Source organism: Heloderma suspectum, chromosome 2, assembly GCF_057233095.1.
Source record: "Heloderma suspectum isolate Gila_16-S chromosome 2, 16-S_ref, whole genome shotgun sequence".
In the NCBI taxonomy this organism is placed as follows: domain Eukaryota; kingdom Metazoa; phylum Chordata; class Lepidosauria; order Squamata; family Helodermatidae; genus Heloderma; species Heloderma suspectum.
The window spans coordinates 214,890,634-214,914,847 of NC_139459.1; the positions used below are offsets into that span (position 1 = coordinate 214,890,634).

The 24,214-nt window shown below is 47.5% G+C and overlaps 1 protein-coding gene across 1 annotated transcript in view; it reads left to right on the forward strand.

Annotated features, from left to right (window-relative positions):
• Positions 1 to 24,214, forward strand: part of LOC146353947 (autocrine proliferation repressor protein A-like) — a 38,573-nt gene that overhangs the window by 1,878 nt on the left and 12,481 nt on the right. Inside the window, exons 2-6 of the mRNA XM_084832354.1 lie at positions 17,466 to 17,643; positions 18,743 to 18,791; positions 23,011 to 23,133; positions 23,709 to 23,807; positions 23,966 to 24,055. Of these exons, the coding sequence (XP_084688480.1) occupies positions 17,618 to 17,643; positions 18,743 to 18,791; positions 23,011 to 23,133; positions 23,709 to 23,783 (273 nt within the window). The 5' untranslated portion in view covers positions 17,466 to 17,617 and the 3' untranslated portion in view covers positions 23,784 to 23,807; positions 23,966 to 24,055. The remainder of the gene's footprint in view (positions 1 to 17,465; positions 17,644 to 18,742; positions 18,792 to 23,010; positions 23,134 to 23,708; positions 23,808 to 23,965; positions 24,056 to 24,214) is intronic.

The window sequence follows — 24,214 nt, forward strand, 5'->3', positions numbered from 1 at the left end:
CCTCATTAAGGGAAGAAAAAGGTTAAACATCTCTTTGGCTGTGATACACATTACCTGGGAAAACGTCACACTGAACTCAGCTTATTTATTACACTGCTTCACTTTCACTACTCCATATAAGTGCATAAACCTCCCCCTTATTGGCTTTTCTTCTAAATTAATTAGCCCAAACATTGAAGCCATTCCTTATAGAGTAGCGATTGCACCCCACTCTCAATCACCCCACTGTGATTGGAGACTGCTGGGTTAACAGTTCAGCCCTGGTGGCAGCTACAGTAGATGTCACTTGCCAAGGCTCAGTTCCGCCCTCCCAACTCCACCCCTTCCCCTCCTAATTTTAAGGAAATTGTTACATTTCCCAGACAGGCAGTCTGGGCTTGAGAGTTGTCTGAAGCGATCTGAAGCGAATCGGGCTGATCCAACCCACTTTGGACTGATCCGGACCTACTTCGGATCTGGACTGAGTTGGTCTGAATCACCCTGCTTCGGTTCAGAATTCGGATCTGGAGCAGTGCACAGCCCTACTTAATACAAGCCTGCTTCTTCCCTCTGAGCTCAGCAGCCTTGCTGTTACTAAGAGGCCTTAGGAGCCAACTCCCTTGGCAGACAAATGGGGACTCCAGTGTGAATGCACCAGCCTTTTAAACTGGAGGGGAGACCGCCACATTTCCTTCCACAATCTGCTCATTGTTTTTTTCTCTCTCCCCCTACTTTTCTACTCTTACACGCCCACTGTTGGGAGCTTGCTTGCAATGAAAGTTTGAAGAGGGAGAAGGAAGGGAAAAAAGAGATCCATGTGAAAGACTGGTGTTTCACACAGCATCTGATTTTACTGCCCCAAACTGGAAACTTTGGCTTCTGCAGAAGTTTAGTAACTTCAGTACAGCAAAGGATCCAGTCAGCCTCAGCAAACTTCTTTCTCCCCCTCCAATTTAATTTCTCCTAAATAGCTGTAGGACTCAAATGATTCCAAAAGGAGGGTTACGGCTATGTGGCGTCATGATCGAGGAACTGCTGGGGCTTCTAAATAGATTCTACAGTTTTAAAAAAGCTAGAAAAAGCCCTCAGCCACCTCACCTCATAAAGTTCATTTAAGCACGTGCAATCCTTGCAAACCCTCCACAGCTTCCTAATTTCCTCTGAAGCACTACCTCTCTGAAAGGAGCCACTTGGCTTAGGGAATTCTCTCCACTCCCCCCGCCCCCGGTGCATTTCCAATCACCATTTTTCTTTTCTTCTTCCCTCCCCTATCCTGTTCTTTCTTTCTCATCTTTATTCCACCCAGAGCATATCTTGGGGAATTCTTAAAGAGAATTCTCTTCAGTGGCAAGAGAAGTTCTGAACTGTTTTTGACTTTATACAAATAGACAGGAGGGTTGGTTTTTCTCTTTCTCCTCACTCAAGTCTTGGAGAAAAGTGGGTTCACATGGCTGCAGAGAAACAAATCTGGGGCTGTTTTGTTTGTCAGTTGCCATTATCCAGCGATAGGAAGGGCCGTAGCTCAATGGCAGAGCACAGGCTTGGCGTGCGGAAGGTCCCAGGTTCAACCCTCAGCATCTCCAGGCAGGGCTAGGAGAGAATCCGGCCTGAAACCCTGGAGAGCCGCTGCTGCCAGTCAGTGTCAACAGTACTGGGCTAGATGGACCCAGGGTCTGACTCAGTACAAGGCAGCCTCCTATGTACAAAAATCTTTAATAAAATATAAATGGCAGTTTTTGGTTTGTTTTTTTAGTGGAAGTGAGATAAATATTGCTAATTTATGCAATCCTATGTATGCCTACTCAGAAGCCCCCTTATGTTTAATGAGGCTTACCCTCAGGAAAATGTGCAGAGGATTCCAGCACAGCTCCCTCCTTTTGCAGGGAGGTTTGCACCTTGATGTTCTGCATATTTACTCAGAATTGTCCTGAGTTGTGAGCGTGGTACTGCAAGCTTAATACAGTGCCTACTCAATTCCGTCTAATGAATTGCCTACCCTTTCAGCTCAGTCCTATGCATGTTTTGTCATTTGTTGGTTTGGGGTTGGGGTTTTTTTGCATGGATTCTGGCTTCAGTGGTGAGGAAAAGGCACTAGTACACGCTCAGAATTTTTCCATAACGTAGCCCTCGTTTTGAAAACAGACTGATTGGATGAATCCTGGTGAAGTCTTGGCACAAATGAAGTTATGGGGAGGAAGATACAATGAGAGCTTGTGCATAACAAGGAGCAGGTGGAGGAGAGGTGCACAACGTAAGACATCTGTTTTTATGAAGAGTCGCTGGGGGATGGCAGGATGAGGAGGGGTGGTTGCATGGAGGGGAACAGAATTGGTAGGGGGAGAATGTAAGTGCTCAGTGGTGAAAGAAAAGCATTCTGCATATGCTCAGAGGCACTCTTATGTTTAAGAACATAAGAAGAGCCGTGCTGCATCAGACCAAGGTCCATCTAGTCCAGCATTCTGTTTACACAGTGGCCAACCAGATGCCCACGAAAAAAAAACGGGAAACCCACAAGCAGGACATGAGTGGAATAGCGCCTTCCCAACCATGTTCCCCTGCTGCTAGTATTGGTGAAATGTAAAAAAATTCTAGTAATTCTAAATTTGCATGCATGTATATCCTGCAAAAACTTTGCAGGTTTCTTGCCTGGGGGACAGGGACACCTCTAATGACCTGTGCATTTTCATACATATTTACCCAAAAACTATTGGGGAAGGGGTGAAGGGAAGGGAAAGCAAATCACTCCCTCCTCCAAATGGAGAACTTCCCTTCCACATGAACTGTTGCACCTATCCTTCTGAAAATTTGCTGATTATTTACTTAGGGACAACCTAGGCTGTCTGTAATTTTCAGAACAATGGTCCAGAAGGAAAATAGGGAGATAAGTATGGCCTCTTATACATGTGTGTAATCTATACACACATGCAAGCACACCACATGTACACCCCCATATATATATATATATATATATGAGGTGTGCTTAGACTCAGATATGGATATATATATGTGTGTGTGTGTGTGTGTGTGTGTGCATGTGCAAATTTGTGTTATGGGCCTGTGCCCCAGATCTTTTAAGAACCTAGCAACGCCCCTGCCTCATGATGATGATTAATATTATTAGTTCATGAGGGGAGAGGAATGGGAAATTGTGATGAGGAAAGGCTGGGTATTCTGAAAGGAAATTGTATTACTCATGTTCACAAAAACATACATTGTGCAATTGCACTATTTCTGAAAATATATTTTTTAAATTTAAAAAGAGTATGGGTTTTACTGTAATAATAGCATCTGGAGAGGGCTAAGTGATCCAGTCCATGCTCAGTGTTTTCAGTGTGTTTCAGACTGCATTCCTGAAGCTTTGTGTGACAGGGTATCAAACCCTTGCTGATTGTTCTGGGCCCATATTCTTTCACTACTATAGGGTCAATAAAGGCCTTGATGACCAATCGGGCCAGCTTATGCGTCCCAATGTAGAAACAGCTTAAACAAATTCTGCTACTCAAGAGTCATTTACTTCCTTTTATCTACCCTGTTGCTTTTCCCACAGTAAAATAATTATCCCCACTGAGATTGAAGCACCTACCTGACTAGGGTGAGGTTGACTTCAGCACTGGGAGAAGAATAGCCCTCCAACTGGGCTATAATATAATAAGATGAAGTAAATGATTTTAGACTGGAAAAGCATCATTGTCCTATACGATGTTCATAATAATAAGCCTCCCTAGCACGTAAAATGGGAAGTCTGTGCATTGCACTATGATGTGCACGACTGACTTAAATGCAGGAAGCATAATTGCGGAAAATGAGGTTTGTGCGCATTTCTAGTCTGCATGACTGGGAAGGAGGCACTGGAGGAAAGAATTACGTAGGTATGTCGGTCTGCTCCTGGCATTTCTTGGGCTGTCCTTTTGGTTCTCTCACGGCCCAGTGGTCACCCCGGCCAAGCCGAATCACAAACACACAAAATGCCACCACAACCAAGAGACCAAGATCACACTGCCCTTTTTATTTTTTATGTATTTGTTTGTTTATTTAAGTATTTCATTTCTATTCCTCCCAATAGCCGAAAATGTCTGGGCCGCTGTTCACAAAAACTAAAACCTCAGCTCGTTCTCAGCTTTAGCCTTCCTGACACCATCCCTGCAATTCTGTGCTACCTGCCTGTACTCTTCCTTTGTTGCTTGGCCTTCCTTCCACTTCCTATATGTGTGCTGTTTTGTTTTCAGGTCATCTCTAAGCTTTTTGTGAAGGCTTCTGCTAGGAGGAAATTAAAATGCTTGCTGAAATTAAAAGCTGATCTCTGGAAGAAATGATGTTGATGCAGAGAGAGTTGACCCTGCTAAGGGCAGGTGGTCTCCTGCCCTTTAATAACTCTATGGGCTCATTTTGTCCCTTTTCAAACTCAGGGTGCAGTTGGCCTCGATCATCTCTCAGGTTGCCTGGGGCAGCAGCAGCTCCAAGAGCTGATTCATCTGGGTTCGCCTGGCACAGCCTCCTCCACCATGTCCATGCTCCTCTCAATCACTTGGAGAGCCGGTGTGGTGTAGTGGCTAGAGTGTTGGACTAGGAGTCAGGAGACCCAGGTTCTAGAACTTCTAGTCCCCACTTGGCCATGGAAGCTCACTGGGTGACTTTGGTTTGGGCCAGTCACAGACTCTCAGCCCAACCGAACTCACAGGGTTGAACGTGGGAAGACTCACGCTCTCAGAAATCAGCAATACTGTTCATCTGGTAACTGAGGGCAACAAGCAAAATCACCTCTCCCTTGTTTTAAGAATGCATTTCTATGATAAAGGATGGGCTGGGGCAGGTGACTGAGTATCTCATTCATTCTCTTTAGCTGACTGCCTGGGGATATAACTGAATGTCTATCGACTACAGTCAATAGTACATTCATTCACATGCCTGGCTGTGGAAAGGGCAGAGGGGAGGGGGACTGATTTATGTGCATGCTGCTGTGTCTGAATGGAAGAGGTGCCTTTCCTTCTCTATACCTAGCAAGCAATACCTCTGCTTGAGAATGTTAAACTGTACACCTTCTCACACAGGTTTCATGGGACTGGTGTACAGTGTAAGTCACTGCAGTCATCCCAATGCAATAAGAGCCAGGTTGGAAATGGTATTAGTATAACTGTGCTCCTTGGTTTGTCCTGGGCTCTCCCCCACACCTGCAATCTTTCCTGTCTACACTGGGATGTCATCACAGAGCCGGCCATACAAGGGAAACTGGTGTTCAAGTAGCATATCCCCCCCCCCCGCATGCACACTCTCCATTGTGTAGTGTATTCTTCATGCAAATGCGGAGTTGCCCCTTGTAAAAATACAGCTAGTTGGAAGCGCTGCCTCTCAGAGCATGTTGAGAGAGAAAATGCCATAGGTCCCCTGTACTCTTCCTTCTTTCAGGAATGCATTGTATATTTGTGAGATGCCATGGTACCCAAATACCCATTCCAGCAGCAACCTATTTGTTATTGGCGAGGAGAATACTTTTCAGAACATATAGGTAGGAGGGTTGGAGTAATTCTTGCTGTGCAGAAAAGGCACATTTCTGTCTTCTCTTACCAATATTGGGATGTGTTGTTGGTTAAATTCCTCACACAATGGTACTCCGATATGTACAGCTCCAGTTAAATCATAACGAGAAATGAGAAAAAAAGGAGAGCTTTTAAAAAATACACTGAACATTCAGTGGGCCACAAGGAACTCCAATGCTGCCCGGCAATTCTTCCTACTCACAAAGGTCTTCCAGCTGTTTCCTATGAGACATCGGGACCCTTGTTTTTTTTTGGGGGGGGGGGTTCTGATGGCTTCCACACTGCAACAGATGCACAGAAATGCAAGAAGCTTAATTGTGGAAAATGAGGGTTGTGCGCATTTCCAGGCTGCATGACTGGCAAGGAGGCACTGGCTCCTGCTGCAAAGCCTAGCCTAGCACCATGCCTGCTGCAGCTGGAAAGGGAAATTCCCATTTCTCCAGATATATATAGTATATAATTCCTGCTAGTGTGACAGTGGTATCACCATTATGGGCATATTTCTTGGGCTGTCCTTTTGGTTCTCTCACAGCCCAGTGGTCACCCTGGCCAAGCCAAATCACAAACACACAAAATGCCACCACAACCAAGAGACCAAGACCACACTGCCCTTTTTATTATTTATGTATTTATTTATGTGTTTGTTTGTTTATTTAGGTATTTCATTTCTATTCCACCCAATAGCCGAAGCTCTCTGGGCCACAGTTCACAAACGTTGCAACCAAAAAGCACACGGTAAAAACAATTTATTTCCCTATTGAAAAGCACTGCCCAAAGATATGCACGCATATATTGATTTATGAATGAAGGAACTATCTTTTTCTTTCTGTATTTTCTGCTTGTGAACATATTCTCTCAAATGTTGGAGTAAACTTCTAAGTTCTAGGAGAGATTTGCCCCATAACAGCACACATCTTCTTGCTCGGTGGCTATCAACTTGCAAGTGTTAATGAATAGTACCTTGTAATTGCTATGCAGAAATTGAGGACAATGGCCCATTTCAGTCTGAATGAAACGACCATCATTCAGGTAGGAAGGGGCTTGCTTGCTCTCAGCTTTCCCCCCCCTTGACTTCTCCCCACCCCCCACAACACCTGGATCTCTCTGTGGCACTGGCATGTCTCAATTCATTGGCAGCTACGCAGTTCTTTTTTCTCCCAGAAAATGCGCATATATGGAATCAAGTAAATGCACAAAATCAGAAGGACCCTGAGAACTGCGCAATTTTTTTCCGCACAGAAAATGCACGTATATCCAGATGCGCACATCGGGGGGGGCAAATGTGCCCCAAAAAAGGGATAGCCACCAGAGCCATTCGCCGAGCAGCTGCTCGGCGAGGGCCAGGGAAAGCGTTCGAACAGGATCGCCACAGTGCCCGAGACTTTGCACGATTGCTTGGCTGCAGCCGAACAGTGCCAGGTGAGAGGGAGGGTTCGCAAACTCCAGTTCGGGAGGCTGAACTGCATGACGACCGTCGAACACAAAGCAGGAAACAGACGTTCGCGACATCCCGAAGGCCAGCACTTTGGTGAGACCTGCCGTGGCTTGCCCATCTTTCCCAGCAGCTGTGTGTTCAGAACCAGGAGAGCTGTTGCTTACCGTCAGGGGCTTTGGCTCCAACAATGACTCTCCCTGTTTCCCAATGTGCAAAGGTCTCTCCAGACGCTCTCCCGGAATTCGCCTTCTGCTTGCAATCTAAATGGAGCATTCTGCGAGCGTGTGAATCCATGTTGTGCCTGCGTAGTCTGCATGCTCCTGACCAGGCACCCAGTCATGCAGCTGCTGTGCGTTACAGCAGGTCGGTGGCAGCGGCTCGTCCACTGATGGAACTGACCCGAGCTTTGCAGGGAAGGGGCAGGCGACGTGCAGAACGATACTGGGCCTCCTCAGGCACACACAAGGGCAGGGGCTGCATCACAGGAGTGCGACTTTCACAAAACCAGATCACGTCTCTGTTTTATGTATTCTAACAAGTTCCACCCCACTTTCCCCTCCAAGGGAGACCTTCAGGATCAGACTAGACACATCATGTGAAATGCAGCGTGCAACTACGGCCGTTTTTTTCTTTTTAACGTAATCCTAGGCGGGGAGGATCCTTGCAACTATAGCACATGGAGGGGGGAGGTTCAACCCTTCCCTCCCCAGCCACGACCCCAACGACCCAGGGTGGGGCAGCTCTGAAGACCTCCATGCCTTTGGTGCTGAAGTATTCAGGCTGGTTGTAAATGTGTGCGGCCAAACCTGCTAACAAGCCTCCCCACAATTGGGAACCTGCCTTATCGGGGTTTGCGACTGCAAGGAGGTTTGTCTAGGGATGTCAGAGAATTCCGCCACGGATCTCGGTGAGGCTGAATGCCAGTGCATTCGGCCCCCCGAACTCTGTGGCAGAACGGCCTGCTGCCCCCCCGCCCCCCCACGGATCCCCACCGGGACGAGACTCACCTGGGGCAGATCTTCTGGGCGGCTGCGGCGGCTCCGGCTGCGGCGGCGGAGGCAGCCGGTCTTCTGACTGGCTGCCGCTGCCGCCACCATTTCTAGGCTTGTGGGGGAAAAAAAAAAAAGACGTGATAGGCTATGTAAAGATTTACATAGCCTATCATGGCTAGGTTTAAAAAAAAGGAAAAAAAGACGTGATAGGCTACGTAAATCTTTACGTAGCCTATCATGGTTGGGGGTGGGTTTAAAAAAAAAAAACACGTATGCAAATGGCGGCGGCTGCGGCCGCCGCCATTTGCGTTCCTTCTTTTTGGCCGTCTTAATCTACGTAAATATTTACGTAGACTATGACGGCGAAAATCAAGGGGAACGCAAATAGTGTAGCGGGCGCTATTTGCGTCCCTTTTTCATTCACCGTTTTAGCCTATGTAAATATTTACGTAGGCTAAAACGGGGAATCAAAAGGGGACGCAAATGGTGCCCGCTACGCTATTTGCGTTCCCCTTGATTTTCGCCGTCATAGTCTACGTAAATATTTACGTAGATTAAGACGGTAAAAAGAAGGAACGCAAATTTGCGTATGCTTTTTCTTTCTTTTTTTTTTACCCAGAGCCCTCCGCAGCCGGAAATCCAGCTGCGGACGGCTCTGGCTGGGCTGGGCCGGGCCTGGCCGGCTGCTCCGCGGAGCTGCCGCGGAGCACAGCTGGCCGTTCAAGGATTCCGGGGGGGAGGAACGGAGCGCCTCCCCCCCCACCAACATAATCTGCGAAAGGTAAGTCACTTTCGTACATCCCTAGGTTTGTCCATGCGTTCGGATGAAGGCATTTACAGCCCCCCTGCAGACCTGAATGCTCAACACATGGATATCTACAGCAGGGGTGGGTGGGTGACTGCTGGACCTCCAGATATTTGGGCCCACACTGTTGGCTGTGCTGACGAGGGCTGATGGGAGTTGTAGGCCAAAACACCTGGAGGTCTGCATCCCTGGACTACAGAGTAGCTGGACCTCAGGGATCTCTGGAGAAGGGCTTGCATGCATCCCCCCCCCCCTTTGAATCCTCACGTGTGCAGACTGAATGCCTATGGAGGCTACTCAAAATGTTCCAGGAACAATTATGCACAATAAAGACAAACATGATTTTGAAAAGTCCTCTGGCAGCCAGGAAGAACTTTGTGCAGAGCTGGGCAGATCGAGCAGGTAGAACCTGGAATGGAACAATGGGCGTGTGTGTGAGCGGAGGGATGGTGGGTGGGGGCGGGACTTTTGTGTCTTCTGGTAACAAAGTGTTGCTGTTTTTAATTGAAGCTATCATACCATCATTTTCAAAGCCTGCTGCTGCTGTTGTTTTTAAAACACCTTAGATGGGATGTCCTAATGTTCTAGGTGAGTCAGAGCACTCACAGGCTACAGCCCTGAGTGGGAGGCTGCTGTGGGACTCTGGGGCCCCGCCAAGGATGCCTGGTGTTGCTGCTCCCCATGCAGCATTTGCAGGAAAACCGCAGCGATGGTGCAATTCAGGGCCCGGCCTACCAAGGCAGCATTTAAAAGGCCTGGGGAGGCGTCGTGTGGAGGAACTGCCTGTGAGCCAAGCTTGGCTCTGCAGTGCCGATGCTTGTAGGCATTGCCACCAGCAACTGTGATCAAAACCAGGACCCCAGTTGGACAGAGGCAGGCGCCTGTCCCAAGGCTAGAGCCCCGGCTCCCTGGGCGAAGATGCACGCTGCCGTCCCCCTTCTCCTCTTGGTGGCTTGCCTGCCCTCTGTGCGGCTGATGGAGAAGAAGGCCCTGGATGACTACGTGGCGCAGCTGGACCCTCACTACAACTACACCCTCGTGAAGAGGGAAGACAGGCTCTTAGCCACTGCCTATATGCTCAACATGACCTCGCAGAAGTGGCTGGATGGTGAGCAGCAGCGCAGGGAGGGGTCCCACGGCCACGTGCGTCAGAGGAGGACCGGGAGGGAAAAACGAGGCGTCCCGTGGCGAGGAGGCTGTGCAGGCTGATTCCCACCCGGGGAAGTAAGGAGACATGGGGAGCCGGGAGTACCTGCATCCCCAGGGGGCCAGCTAGGGCAGGAGGAGGGGATGCTGCCCCTGCCCCTCCCAGCCTCCGGAGACCAATTTTCAGCCCAGTAGATGGAATCGCTTCTGAGGCAGACAAAAGCAACACCCAGAAAGGGGGACGAATTGACAAAAAACCCAACAGCATAAGACAGCGATTGCAGCTGGAATGAATTTAGCAAGACAGGCAACAATACAACCCGCCTTAATTAGCATAAATTATTTTGGTTGTAATTAGGACACTGTAAAGTACAATGAGAAATGTGAATGTATGAAGAGGTAAGATACTGTTAGTCGCCATGAGTAGTATGGTTGGGCATGGGGTGAAACTCAAGGCATCCGACCAGAGTTAAACCGACTAATCCCATTGAGGCCACATTTGGGCGTCACGCCAACCCACGGTGGCTTAAGAAGCTACTCACAGTAACCTACTTTTTAAGTAGTCCACGGTGCCCCACCACACGACCAGGCCAATAAGCTACTGCGTGTAATCTGATTCACCCCCCTCCCCCTGTCCTGCCGCAGTCCGCCCACCCGAGCGGTAGCACTATTTCACCTCTGAAGCACTGGACGTTTGCAGGATCTGGACAACACTTCGTACGCAGCCTCCCCCAGTCTGGAGGCACACGATCCACCACCGAAACCCAGCAGGATCACTCACCAGGCGGCGAAAATCCCAAGGGCAGCAAAAAGGGGGATGTGGTTATCACTACCCCTGTACTTCACTTGGGATTTTCACCACTTGGTGAGTGATCCTGCTGGGGTTCGGTGGTGGATCGCGTGCCTCCAGACTGGGGGAGGCTGCGTATGAGGTTTTGTCCTGATCCTGCAAACCCCCAAGGTTTTCTAGTCACCTTGGATTTTTGCTGCTGTCAGGGCACTGGGTTTCGAGGGTGCATTGGGTGCCTCCTGAGTAGGGGAAGCTGGCTATGAGGTTTTGTCCCAATCCTGCTCATCCCCCCCATTTACACGGCTGGCTTGGCCACTTTAATGTGTTCCTAAGCACTAAGCCAGCAAAGAGCAGAGCGGCAGTGGTTTTAACCACCCGCACAGCTCTGTAGCTGGCCAAAATAACCCACGGTGACCGCCAGACGACACAATAACTCACAGTGGGTTAAATAACCCACTCTGCAGACCATGGGTTATCAGAGTGGGTTATTTTGGCCCAATAAGCTATCATGGGTTAAATAAAAACTCCCACCAGACAACACAATAACCCATCGTGGCTTACTTAACCCATTGTGGGTTATTGTGATGTCTGAACGCAGTTTTAGATTTTACTAGAGGATTTGCAAAGCAGCAGATGCACAGTTATTGTGATGATATTTCTAGCGGTGGGGAACACATCCTAATTACTCACAAGAAGAATTATGATACGTACATGATGGTGAACACAGGCGTGACTTTTATGGCAACATCACCCTGCCTCATTCATGAAAGTTTACAGGGCATTCAGATGACAGGGTCTTTCACTTGTGACCCTCCTCTGTTTTCTTGCCATTTCTTCTGTTGTTGTTCAGTCGTTAAGTCGTGTCCAACTCTTTGTGACCCCATGGACCATAGCATGCCAGGCCTTCCTGTCCTCCGCTGTCTCCCGGAGCATGCTCAAGTTCATATTCATTGCATCAGTGATGCTATCTAGCCATCTCATCCTCTGCTGTCCCCTTCTCTTTTTGCCTTCAATCTTTCCCAGCATCAGGGTCTTTTCCAGTGAGTTTTCTCCTCGCATTAGGTGGCCAAAATATTTGAGCTTCAGCTTCAGTATCTGTCCTTCCAATGAGCACTCAGGGTTGATTTCCTTTAGGATGGACTGATTTGACCTCCTTGCAGTCCAGGGGACTCGTAAGAGTCTTCTCCAGCACCACAGTTCGAAAGCATCAATTCTTCAGCGCTCAGGCCTCCTTATAGCCCAGCTCTCACAGCCATACGTTACTACTGGGAAAACCATAGCTTTGATTATACAAACCTTTGTCGGCAAGGTGATGTCTCTGCTTCTTACTATGCTGTCTAGGTTTGCCATAGCTTTCCTCCCAAGGAGCAAGCGTCTTTTAATTTCATGGCTACAGTCACCGTCTGCGGTGATCTTGGAGCCCAAGAAAATAAAATCTGTCACTGCTTCCATTTCTTCCCCTTCTATATTCCAGGAAGTGATGGGGCCAGATGCCATGATCTTAGTTTTTTTAATGTTGAGTTTCAAACCAGCTTTTGCACTCTCCACTTTCACCCTCAATAAGAGGCTCTTTAGATCCTCTTCGGTTTCTGCCATTAGGGTGGTATCATCTGCATATCTGAGGTAGTTGATAATTCTCCTGGCAATCTTAATTCCGACCTGTGATTCATCCAACCTGGCGTTTCTCATGATGTACTCTGCATATAAGTTAAATAAGCAGGGCGACAATATACAGCCTTATCGTACTCCTTCCCCAATTTTGCACCAATCGATTGTTCCATGTCCGGTTCTTACTGTTGCATCTTGTCCCTCGTACAGGTTTCTCAGGAGAAACCTCGTACAGGTTTCTCAGGTAAGGTGGTCTGGTACTCCCATCTCTTTCAGAATTTGCCACAGTTTGTTGTGATCCACACCATCAAAGGCTTTAGCATAGTCAATGAAGCAGAAATAGACGTTTTTCTGGAATTCTCTTGCTTTCTCCATGATCCAACGAATGTTGGCGATTTGATCTCTAGTTCCTCTGCCTCTTCGGAACCCAGCTTGTACTTCCGGTAGTTCTTGGTTCACATGCTGCTGAAGCCTAGCTTGCAGGATTTTGAGCATAACCTTGCTGGCATGTGAAATGAGCGCAACTGTACGGTAGTTTGAACACTCTTTGGCATTGCCCTTTTTTGGAATGGGAATGTAAACTGACCTTTTCCAGTCTTGTGGCCGCTGTTGAGTGTTCCAAATTTGTTGGCATATTGAGTGCAGCACTTTAACAGCATCATCTTCTAGGATTTTAAGTAGCTCAGCTGGAAGACTGTCATCTCCGCTAGCTTTGTTGTTAGTCATGCTTTCTAAGGCCCACTTGACTTCACTCCCTAGGATGTCCGGCTCAAGTTCAGTGACCGCACTGTCATGGCTATCAGGGACATTAAGATCTTTCCTGTATAGTTCTTCTGTGTATTCTTTCCACCTCTTCTTAATCTCATCTGCTTCTGTTAGGTCCCTGCCTTCTTTGTCCTTTATCATGCCCGTCTTTGCACAAAACGTTCCCTTGATATTTCCGATTTTCTTGAAAAGATCTCTAGACTTTCCCATTCTATTGTTTTCCTCGATTTCTTTGCATTGTTCATTTAAGAAGGCCTTCTTGTCTCTCCTTGCTATTCTCTGGAAATCTGCATTCCGTGGGATATATCTTCCCTTTTCTCCCTTGCTTTTCGCTTCCCTTCTTTCCTCAGCTACTTGTAAAGCCTCATCAGACAGCCACTTGGCTTTCTTTCATTTCTTTTTCTTTGGGATGGATTGAGTTGTTGCCTCCTGAACAATGTTACGGACCTCCGTCCATAGTTCCTCAGGCACTCTGTCTATCAGGTCTAATCCCTTAAATCTATTCGTCACCTCCACTGTATATTCATTCATAAGGGATATGATTTAGGTCATATCTGAATGGTTTAGTGGTTTTCCCTACATTCTTCAATTTAAGCCAAAATTTTGCAATAAGAAGCTCATGATCTGAGCCACAGTCAGCTCCAGATCTTGTTTTTACTTACTGTATAGAGCTTCTCCATCTTTGGCTGCAAAGGACATAATCAATCTGATTTCGATATTGACCATCTGGTGATGTCCATGTGTAGAGTCGCCTCTTGTGCTGTTGGAAAAGAGTGTTTGCTATGATCAGCATGTTTTCTTGGCAAAACTCTCTTAGCCTTTGTCCTGCTTCATTTTGTACACCAAGGCCATGCTTGCCTGTTATCCTGGTTATTTCTTGACTTCCTACTTTAGCATTCCAATCCCCTATGATGAAGAGGACATCTTTTTTTGGTGTTAGTTCTAGAAGGTGTTGTAGGTCTTCATAGAACCTATCAACCTCAGCTTCTTTGGCCTCAGTGGTTGGGGCATAGACTTGAATTACTGTGATATTGAATGGTTTGCCTTGGATTCATACTGAGATCATTCTATCGTTTTTGAGATTGTACCCCAGTACTGCTTTTGCCACCTTTTTATTGACTATGAGTGCTACTCCATTTCTTCTAAGGGATTCTTGCCCACAGTAGTAGATATGATGGTCACCTGAATTAAATTCGCCCATGCTTGTCCATTTTAGTTCACTGATTCCCAAAATGTTGATGTTCAATCTTGCCATCTCATGTTTGACCACCTCCAGCTTACCTTGATTCATTGATCTTACATTCCAGGTTCCTAAACAATACTGTTCTTTACAGCATCGGATTTTCTTTTCACCACCAGACACATCCACATCCACAGTCCTTTCGGCTTTGGCCTAGCCACTTCACTCTTTCTGGCGCTACTTGGAAATTCCCTCTGCTCTTCCCCAGTAATATATTGGACAGCTTCCGCCCTGAGGGGCTCATCTTCCGGCGTCATATCTTTTAGCCTTGTGCTATGTTCCATGGGGTTTTCTTGGCAGGAATACTGGAGTGGGTTGCCATTTCCTTCTCCAGTGGACCACATTTTGTCAGAACTCTCTGCCATGACCTGTCCGTCTTGGGTGGCCCTGCACGGCATAGCTTATGGCTTCACTGAGTTACGCAAGTCCCTTCGCCACAACAAGGCAGTGATCCATGAAGGGGCATTTCTTCTGACCTTTTCCTTAATGCAGTAAGTTAAAGAGAAAAAGACAGAAGAGCTGCACAATTCCTTCTCACTGGTAGCACAAGTTCACCTCCCTCTGGAAGCAAGTCCAAAAAGGGGAGTTTCTCCCCCCACACACACTGCTTTACCTTGCTCTTTCTCTCGCTATTTCCCCCTGGGGAAATTCACAAGCAAGACATGAGTGCAAGATCACCCTTCCACCCATGTTCCCCAGCAACTGGTGTACATAGGCATACTTCCTCTGATACTGAAGGCAGCAAAGAGCCATCAGGACTAGTAGCCATTGATAGCCTTCAGGAATCTGTCTAACCCCCTTTTAAAACAATCCAAGTTGGTGGCCATCACTATATCTCGTGGTATCGAATTCCATATTTTACCTATGTGCTGTGTGAAGAAGTCCTTCCATTTATCTGTCCTGAATTGCCCACCAATTAATCTCATGGGATGACCCCAGATTCTAGTATTATGAGAGAGGGAGAAAAATGTCTCTCTACTAGGTTTTGTGCCCACTCTCTGCTGAGGGACTGCAGGGCGGGTGGGGACTCAGCTGACATAAAGTAAACATTTGGGCTGAGTTGCACAGCTTCCCTGATGCTGTAGATGTCTCATACGCAGTTCAAAGGTGCCTCCCCCATTGCAAAACTTTGTGCTCAGATGTTCATTCCAAATATTGCTCCAGGAAATTTGTTCACCACAGTATAGGAGGGATGGTAGTGGGTGGGAAGGTGGTTGCCTTATTGCAGGGGTCTCCAACCTTTCTGGGCCCAGATATGCATTTGGGAATTTGAGAAACTGCTGTGGGCACCACCACAAAATGTCAAATCTCCAGATCGTCACTTTGGCATCTGCCTGTCCTGTCTATGGATCTTAGGCTGCATTTTATTCAGCAGAACCTTTTGTTTCATGTCTCTTGTACACCACAGGACCTCTTTCATAAGGGATTGCCAAATTTAGCTAATGGCTGGCAGTGAAATACAGCTCCTGCTTCTCTGACACATATGTTCTGGCAAAGTCCAGCAGTTGCTTCTTTTTTGCGAGGGAGGTGATTACGCACATTAATTTTGTACTGGAACAGGCTTTAATATTCACTGATGTTCACATGCATTTACATTATTCACCTGCTTCACGGAAATTAACAAATAAGATCATCATCAGCGGCCCTTATCCGTGAGCCCCTGCCAAAGGAAGTGAGGCGGGAGGCTACTAGGAGGAGGGCTTTTTCTGTTGTGGCACCCCGGCTCTGGAATGAGCTCCCTAGTGAGGTTCGCCTGGCGCCTACATTGTACTCCTTTCGGCGCCAGGTGAAGACCTTTTTATTTTCCCAGGCATTTTAGCATTTTAGCTTTCTAAATTTTTATCTTTGCTGTTTTAAATCTGTATTTTAAACTCCTGTACTGCTGCTAGGTTTTATTGTGGTTGTATTGTTATATTGTGGTTTTAATGTTCTATATATTTTAAATTGTTTTATTGTGTGTTGTTTGGTTTTAATTTTTGTGAACCGCCCAGAGAGCTTCGGCTATTGGGCGGTATAGAAATGAAATAAATAAATAAATAAATAAATAAATAAATAAAATAGCCAGTGTAAATGGATCCTTTGCACCCCCTTGACTGCTAAAAGACGGTTATTACAACACTGGAAGGATAAACACTTCCCTTCTGTAATGCAATGGATTGAAGATCTTACATTCTTTCAGTATCTGAACGAGTGACGTATAGACGCCACTGTCAAATGGATACTTATTTGGGTATTTGGTTGGCTTCTGCTGAAGCCTATGCATAATTGCTAAAAAGCTGCATGCATTTCATTCAAATCCATGTACGTATGTTTAAAAACACAGAATAAAATAATAATACTAATAATAAAACACTGGGGACCCCTTTCTGGGCACCACTTGAAGTGCTAAAGGGCATTGCGGTACCCGCAGGCACCACATTAGGGGGCCCTGCCCTGCTGAATCTCCTCTCTGAGGGGAGAGCCCAGTGCCTTTCTTCACCCTTCCTCAGCTGTGTTGCTGCCCCTTATGGACTGATTCATTACATTTATGTATTGCAAATGTAATGCTCTTGAATCCAGCACTGTCGCTGGAGGAACCGGTGGCCTCATTGGCACAAACCAGCTTTTATCAGCCTAGGCTGATAATGCAGCTACGACCCAATCTGGACAGAGAAGGCCGAGCTGCAGTGATCCATGCTCTGGTAACCTCTCGTTTGGGTTGCTGCAATGTGTTGTAGGTGGGGCAGCCTATGAAAATGGACAATTCAGCTGGTCCAAACTAGGGCAGTGAGCATGTTAATGGGGACCAGTCGATATGATCATATTATGCCAGTGCTTTGTGATCTGCACTGGCTGCCAGTCTGTTTCCGGGTACAAGTCAAGAGTGCTGGTGTTAACTTCGCAAGCCTCCGGGTTTGGGCAGGACATGCGGGAGGAGACGACCTGGAGGATCGTCTCCTCCCACATGTCCTGCCCAAACCCGAAGCTCATCTTCAGAGGCTCCCCTCTGAAGTGAGGCAGGTGGCTGCCACAGAGAGACTCTTCAGTGGTGGCAAATAAAGACATTCTCATTCCCTTTGCCCACTGCTGCTATTCTTGCTTTCAAATGTCAGCTATGCCTCCTGGGTGGACTATGTGGTTCAAAGGGAGAGGAACGACCCAAATGAGCAAATCCTGTGAATCTCTTTTCAGAATCTGAAGTGGACAGACCCGTTTGGTGGCATGAGCTCTTCATTGTTGTGCCAAAAGTCCAAACATTGAAGGACTCGGGTTGGCTGTTCATCAACGCTGGAAGTAACGATGATCTGTCTAATCCAGGGACAGTTCTTTTCCTTGGCGTTGTCATGGACCTAGCGGTATCCACTGGATCGTAAGTAATGGGGCTCAACAAGCAATGGAAGGGGCAGGGCAGGCTCTGTGGAGCAGCTGTGCTATATAAGGAGCAGGAGTATTACCAGCCCAACAAGGCGGAGGACTTTGGAGAACTGTGCCTAACAGCAATAATCCCTTCCCATTTGTGTGTGCCTGGGGGTGGGTGGGATGAAAACACTAGGCAAATGTTCGAATGCATCTCCCAGGGGCCTTTTTCACAAAGATGTGCTTTAAGACCTTAACAATCTGAAGTAACTGTGATGGTCTATTTATTTTTTTAATTAATTAATATCCCACCTTTCCACTACAAAGAGTGCTCAAGAAGAAGCTAACAACAATAAAACAAAAGATAAAATACAAAAAGTATAATTAAAGCTTAAATGCAAATCTATTAAAAATACGTCCATAAAGGCATAAAGAGCAACTGACCAGTTCATGCCTACTTCAGCAAGAACTCAGCTTTAAGGACAAAAATCCATCTGAGTAAAAAACCTCTTTGCCTGCCAGCAGAAGGAGAGCAAAGACAAAGCTAGCCAGCTTGGGCTCCCTTGGCAGGGTTTTACAGAGCCTGGGAGCAGCCACTGAGAAGGCCTTGTCTTGCATTCCCATCAAACGTGCCTCTGATGGCACAGTAAAACACACAGTAGTGATCATGTATTATACCTATTCTTGTTCGAAATCTAAATTTAAATGTGTGTTTCTTTTATCCGATGGTAGAAGTGTGGTTTGTTTGCACTTAGAGCTGAAGGCCCTGGATACAGCAACTGTGAGTTAAACAGTCACCAGCAGTCAAATGCTCAGCCTGAAGTTCATCTAACCTGCTGCAGTCAGGAAAGGTTCTCTGTGTCCCGGATGAAGTCTCCCTCTCTCCCACCCTCCAAATAAGCACCCACACATTCTGATTGCAAAGATGACATGACTTAGACCTGGATTCCTTGCAAACTAAGGACCCCATCTTCACATAATCTAACAAGCAATTCTAGGCATGATGTAGCATCAACTAGTTGAGCAGCAACAGGCCACAGAAATAAACTAGGTGCTTTCTGCTTCCCATTCACTATTTTGACAAACAGCATGTATTTGCTTTGCTTCTGCAGGTGCGCAGCTCTTTTGAATCAGATCCCAAACCAGCCAGTCACTTTCCATGTAAGTTCTACCGATCATTTTCTGTACTTGGAAGTTCCCATTGACTTTCACATTTTCCATGGTGATTTGGGGTATGTAGAAAAGGGTAGGGATGAATGTAGTGAAGAGGAGTCTGGCGAATCATCCTCTGGTCTTCAGAGGATGCTTTGGATAATCCGCCATGGTGCCTCAGGGTGGTCATCAGCATCGCTCTGTCACTTTCCTACCCTACTCCTCAGGGTCTGTCAGTTGGTGCCAAACTGAATGGCCCCTTACCTTTGCATCAACCTCCGCCCACTACCACCAGTGTAAGTAGGTGTGTGTGCGTGGGGGGGGGGGGTCAGGACCTGGACTGGGCCAATTTGGGAGGGACCAAGAAAAAGATTCCTATTTGGCCCTAGGGATGGGGGAGAAACTCCCTTTGTTCACATTTTAATGAGAATGTGCCTAATTCGGCCTTCCAGAACTGATACATGAATTTTATCACAGTCTGAGGTTTGCGCCTTTCTGAATTTTGCAGTGCAGATCTCCTATCCAAAAATGCACACATTTTTGTGTGCTTTTGTGTGCATAAATCTGCGTATTAGGGGAAAGTGCACACAAAAATATGTCTGAATCTTCATGTGCATTTTTTAAATTTAAAAAATCACAGACTGATACAGAAATGGGATGAACGAAACTTAAGGCTGGAAAAAGGAGGACCTGAGCAAGAGTGAAGCTGACAGATTTGTCCATCCCTACTTGGCCCCATACAGGCTGATCAGCTATTCCTAAACTCTGCTGCTTTGATAGGGATGCCCCTCGCTGGGAAATACGGTTGTTGTTTTTTGTCTTGGCAGACTTCCACACTGTGTTTGGTCTGAGTATTCTGTGCGAGGTGATACCCTGACATCCGGGAACTTTTGCAGGGGCAGGGGTCTTTGTGTTGAGCCAGTACCCTTTGCATATTCAGTCAGTACTCCATTGCTTTTTACACCGTTGCTGCACTGCCCCTGTGTTCTTAGGATATTCACCAATGTTCTCCAGTTCTGTGTTTTCTGGGCTTTGGGCAAGAACATCCAAAGCACCTTCCTTTTTAAAAGGTTGTTCTTTCCAGAGCTGGGCTGAAGGGAGGAGACCTTAGGAATGCGGCAGAAAATCTTCCTGAGCAGCAAGGCCGCCAGAAGAGTGTTCAGGAGAGGAGCAGCCTGTGGCGGCAGCCTATCAGAATCTGGGGGCGGGGGGCCCTTGTAAAAGGAGTCCACCAGGACAGAAAGCCATTCCCCTCCTCAGGTCCATGACAGCCAGTGTGTGGGGGTCCCCACAAGCCAGGATCCAGCACTTTGTCTCCTGTACCACCAGCCGGGTTGCCTTTTTGACCCAACTCTCACAGACTGATTACTAGTGGTTAGAGTGTTGGACTGGGAATCAGGAGACCCGGATTCTAGTCCCCATTTGGCCATAGAAGGGCATTGGGTGACTTTGGGCCAGTCACAGACTCTCAGCCCAACCTACCTCACAGGGTTGTTGTTGTGAGGATAAAATGGAGAGGAGGAGGAGGAGGAGAATGTAAACCGCTTTGGGTTCCTTAGAGGAAAAAAGGCGGAAAAGAAATGGAATAAATAAATAAAATACTCTCCATCATTTTTCCACCAACTTGGTGTCCTGGCCTCATTTTTCCACCCCCAGGTGTCCTAGCCTCAATTCCCACCAGCCCAAGCCAGCATGGCCAATGACTGGGACCAACAGCTCCCTCCTCCTCCTCCTCCTCTGTGGCCTGGGGATTTCCTGCTCAGCAAGACGAAAGCAGCCCTCTCTATCTGAGACCCCCCCTCCCCAGCCTCATGTCCTGCTGCCCCCTCAGGCCCAGCAGAACAACGGTCAGCAGTTTAAAAGTTGCGGAGTTGGGAGAACTCCTCAGTCTCAGAGGCACTGAGTTGGAAGGGACCCTGGAGATAATTTAGACTGACCCCAGCCTCATAATAGTATTCCCCCTTCTGAAGAGGTCTGGACCCCAGACCACTAAAAACAGGGTTCTGGTCCCCACTCAGCCATGAAGCTCACTGGGTGGCTTCCGGCAAGTCACCATATCTCAGGCTAACCTACCTCGCAGGGTTGTTTTGAGGATGAAAAATGGAGAGGAGGAGGGGGACCAAGTAAGCCACCTTATGTTTCTTGCAAGAGGAAAAAAGGCAGGATAGAAATGCAATAATAAAAAATAATAATGTATTGGACTAAGACTGAGGAGACCCAGGTTCGAATCCATGCAATGCTTGCGCACTGCTAGTGCAAAAATGAAAAACTGACCACAGCTGCATTACACGGCCTTCCAGGGCTCTGCTAGATGTCGTTCAAAAGCAGGCGTCCCTCAGTTTGTTGGAACACAAATGCCAGGAAAAGTGCCTGCAGATTGTATGGATGAGTTTGGTAATGCAGGTTTCAAGTGCACGGTGCATTCCCCACGCAGTCCATAGAGTCACCCCATTTGGGACCACTTCCAGCTCAGTCCTTTCAAGGAGGTTTGTCAGTCCTGCAAGGGGTGATGTGGCATAGATCAGTGACTAGATCGACAACCTTTGCACTTGCTCAGACGTTGCACCTACAGGATGGTTTGGCCTCAGCTCCCTGACAATTGGTCCTGCTGCTTCTTGGAGGCCATCATGACGTCCGTGTGTGTGGTGCAAAGAAGCTGGTATCACAGTGTAACAGGATTTCTCACCAAGGCGAAAACAGAAGCCTAGGTCTAGCCCTTCTGTTCTCCAGTGCTAACAGGTACTCTCCTAGTAATCTGTAAAACATGATTATGCCCTTTCCCTGCCCTTTGTTTTCCCGAATGTTCTGCTGAATGTCCTGGTCTTGCCGCTGGGGCCTCCAAAGGAATGGGCTTTTGTTATGCAACGGTTGGGGCAAATCAGTCGTTTGTTTTGTAACCATGATGAGCCACTTGACTGGTTCATCATCTTTATGAAGCCATCATATTTAGGTAGAAAGCCCTTACTCAGATGCCAACGGTCTAACCCTGAAGGAAGTCTGAGAGTTGTCGCTACTTCTGCAACAGACGGAACGGCCTAGATAGCGAGAAAAATGAAGCTCCGGGAGCTGAGCCAAAGGAAACTGACGAGCTGTACCCCTCACAGGACATTCTGCTAGCTGTGCTCTCAATCTGCCATGTCTCTCTCCCCAGCCTCATCCCAGAAGGGGCAGGGCAAAGCCACTTCCCCACCAACTCAATAGGCAAGGGTGGGACAGAGGGAATGGCGATATTCTTTCACCGGTGTGGCTCATCGTGGTTGGCACTGAGATGCAGGAGCCACGGCACTGCTGGGCTTCTCCTAGGCATCTGATTGGCCGCTGTGAGAACCAAATGCTGGACTAGGTGGGCCTTTGGTCTGATCCAGCAGGGCTCTCCTCATGTTCCCATCTCCTTAGAGATGGAGAATAAAGATGGGAGGAGTTGGGGAGGACCAGGCACCTTTTTCCTAGATGGAGGCATTTGAATCCCCTGACCCCAGACCACTCTCTCACCCCCGTCCCCACTGTGCTGTATGGGTGGAAGCTACAATACCCCCTTACCGTGAAGCTTCCACCCCACCAGAGACAAGGGACTCTCCTCCTGCGCTTTCTTCCTAAATGTTACATTACGCATCCCTTGCTGGTGGTACATCGTGTCGGAGTTATTAGCACTGAGCACAATTAAGGCAAAGACTCCGTGCTATGGGAACTCTCGAGGAAGAAGACCTGCACCGTTTGCTTAGCACAAGAGCGGGGAAACTTTTCTCCTTGGGGGCCACATTCCCTCCGAGGCAGTGCTCTGCGGGCGCGTGACAGTGGTGGGTGGGGCCAAGGGCTGGCGCTCTCTCTCTCTCTCTCTCTCTCTCACACGCATGCACGCACACACACACACACGCACACACAGACGATTCACACAATCCAGACACTTACTGAAATTCCATGAAATTCATTGATATTCCTGTGCTCTCCTTGTATAACATTATAAGTCTAGTTATGTATGCCAACTTGCAGTGGCCTCACTCAGCCTGTTCCAAAACCTAACTGAGTGCATTTGCCTTGCTGAAGCCATAGCACCATTGCATCTGTGGCTGATGACTGTTCCCTTTCTCCGTGGCACAAATCTACATGGATTAGGACACACCCATCCGACTGCTCTGGGGATCCACAAGGCATGAACCAAAAGCTAATTCCCATCTCTCTCTCTCTCTCTCTCTCTCTCTCTCTCTCTCTCTCTCCTCCTCGGTTCTAGAAAGTCCCTTTGCAAGCATGCAGGAACAGCACTGAAAACGAAGCAATGGCATGTTCATGGTGGACGTTCCTGAACAACAAGACTGCTCCACCCGAATCGCTGATCGACTTCCCAATGGTCAAAGTAACTCTGGCGTCCACATACTCCATGGGTTGGCTGACAAAACATGCACAGGCCTCATTCTGGTTTGCCCTATAAATGGTTCAGGGTCCTTATTCTGCACCTCTTGATTAAGGTGTCAGCAGATCCGGGCGATGGACTGGCATCCCATAGAAAGCATATACAACAGGTCCAGAATCCAGTTTGGTAAAGCCTGACACAGCCTTACGTTTTAATGAATGATGAAATGCGAAGGAGTGCTTTCCTTGGATTTTATTAGGGTTTGTGTGGGGGGGTACTTCATGCACGGCTATACGTGTACAATTATATGACATCGTTGTGTGTTATATTAATTGGTCTGCTCTTTATTGCAAGAGGGTTAGGAGATCAACGCTAGAAACAATAGCAGAAACTACCCATCTGATGTAGATTTATAAATAGGAGCTTATGTGCATCTTGTCATGACATGAATCACATGGCCCAGATTGAAGTAATGCTAACATTTTGGTACAGCAACATTAGAATGCATTCACACCCCTTCCCCACGCATGGAGCGCCTCCGAACGCCAGACGTTGCAATTCTATTCTCCCTTGTGCAGGCCACTGTGCGAGCCATGGACACCGTGACTGCGTTCCTGCTGAAGGAATCTGATGCAAAGACAAACATCACCTAGTTTGCATTGGCCGGCCCTTCCAAGGTAGGTGTGACCTGCAGGTCTGTCCTGCTATGGCTCCCCAGTGCACGACTGACCCCTTTCGTGCTGATCCTTCTTTCTTCTGCGCATGCTGTGCTCCAGCTCCCAGGAGGGACCTGCACACCCTCCTCACCCATCATCTTTTTATCTCTTGATTGCAGCGTGGCTGGACTGCCTGGCTAGCAGCAGCTGTGGACAACAGGGTTGTTTTATTTTTTCCAATCTATTTTGATCTTTTGAATCTGGCTAAGGTGAGTCTCCATTTCCTTTTGTTCCAAAGTGAAAACTTAGTAGCAATAAGCTATCCCAAAACATGTGCTCATGATTCCGTGAGCCAAGAGAAGGTGATATAATCCAGAACATCTGGAGGGCACCAGGTTGGGGAAGGCTGGTATAGACACAGGAGCAGG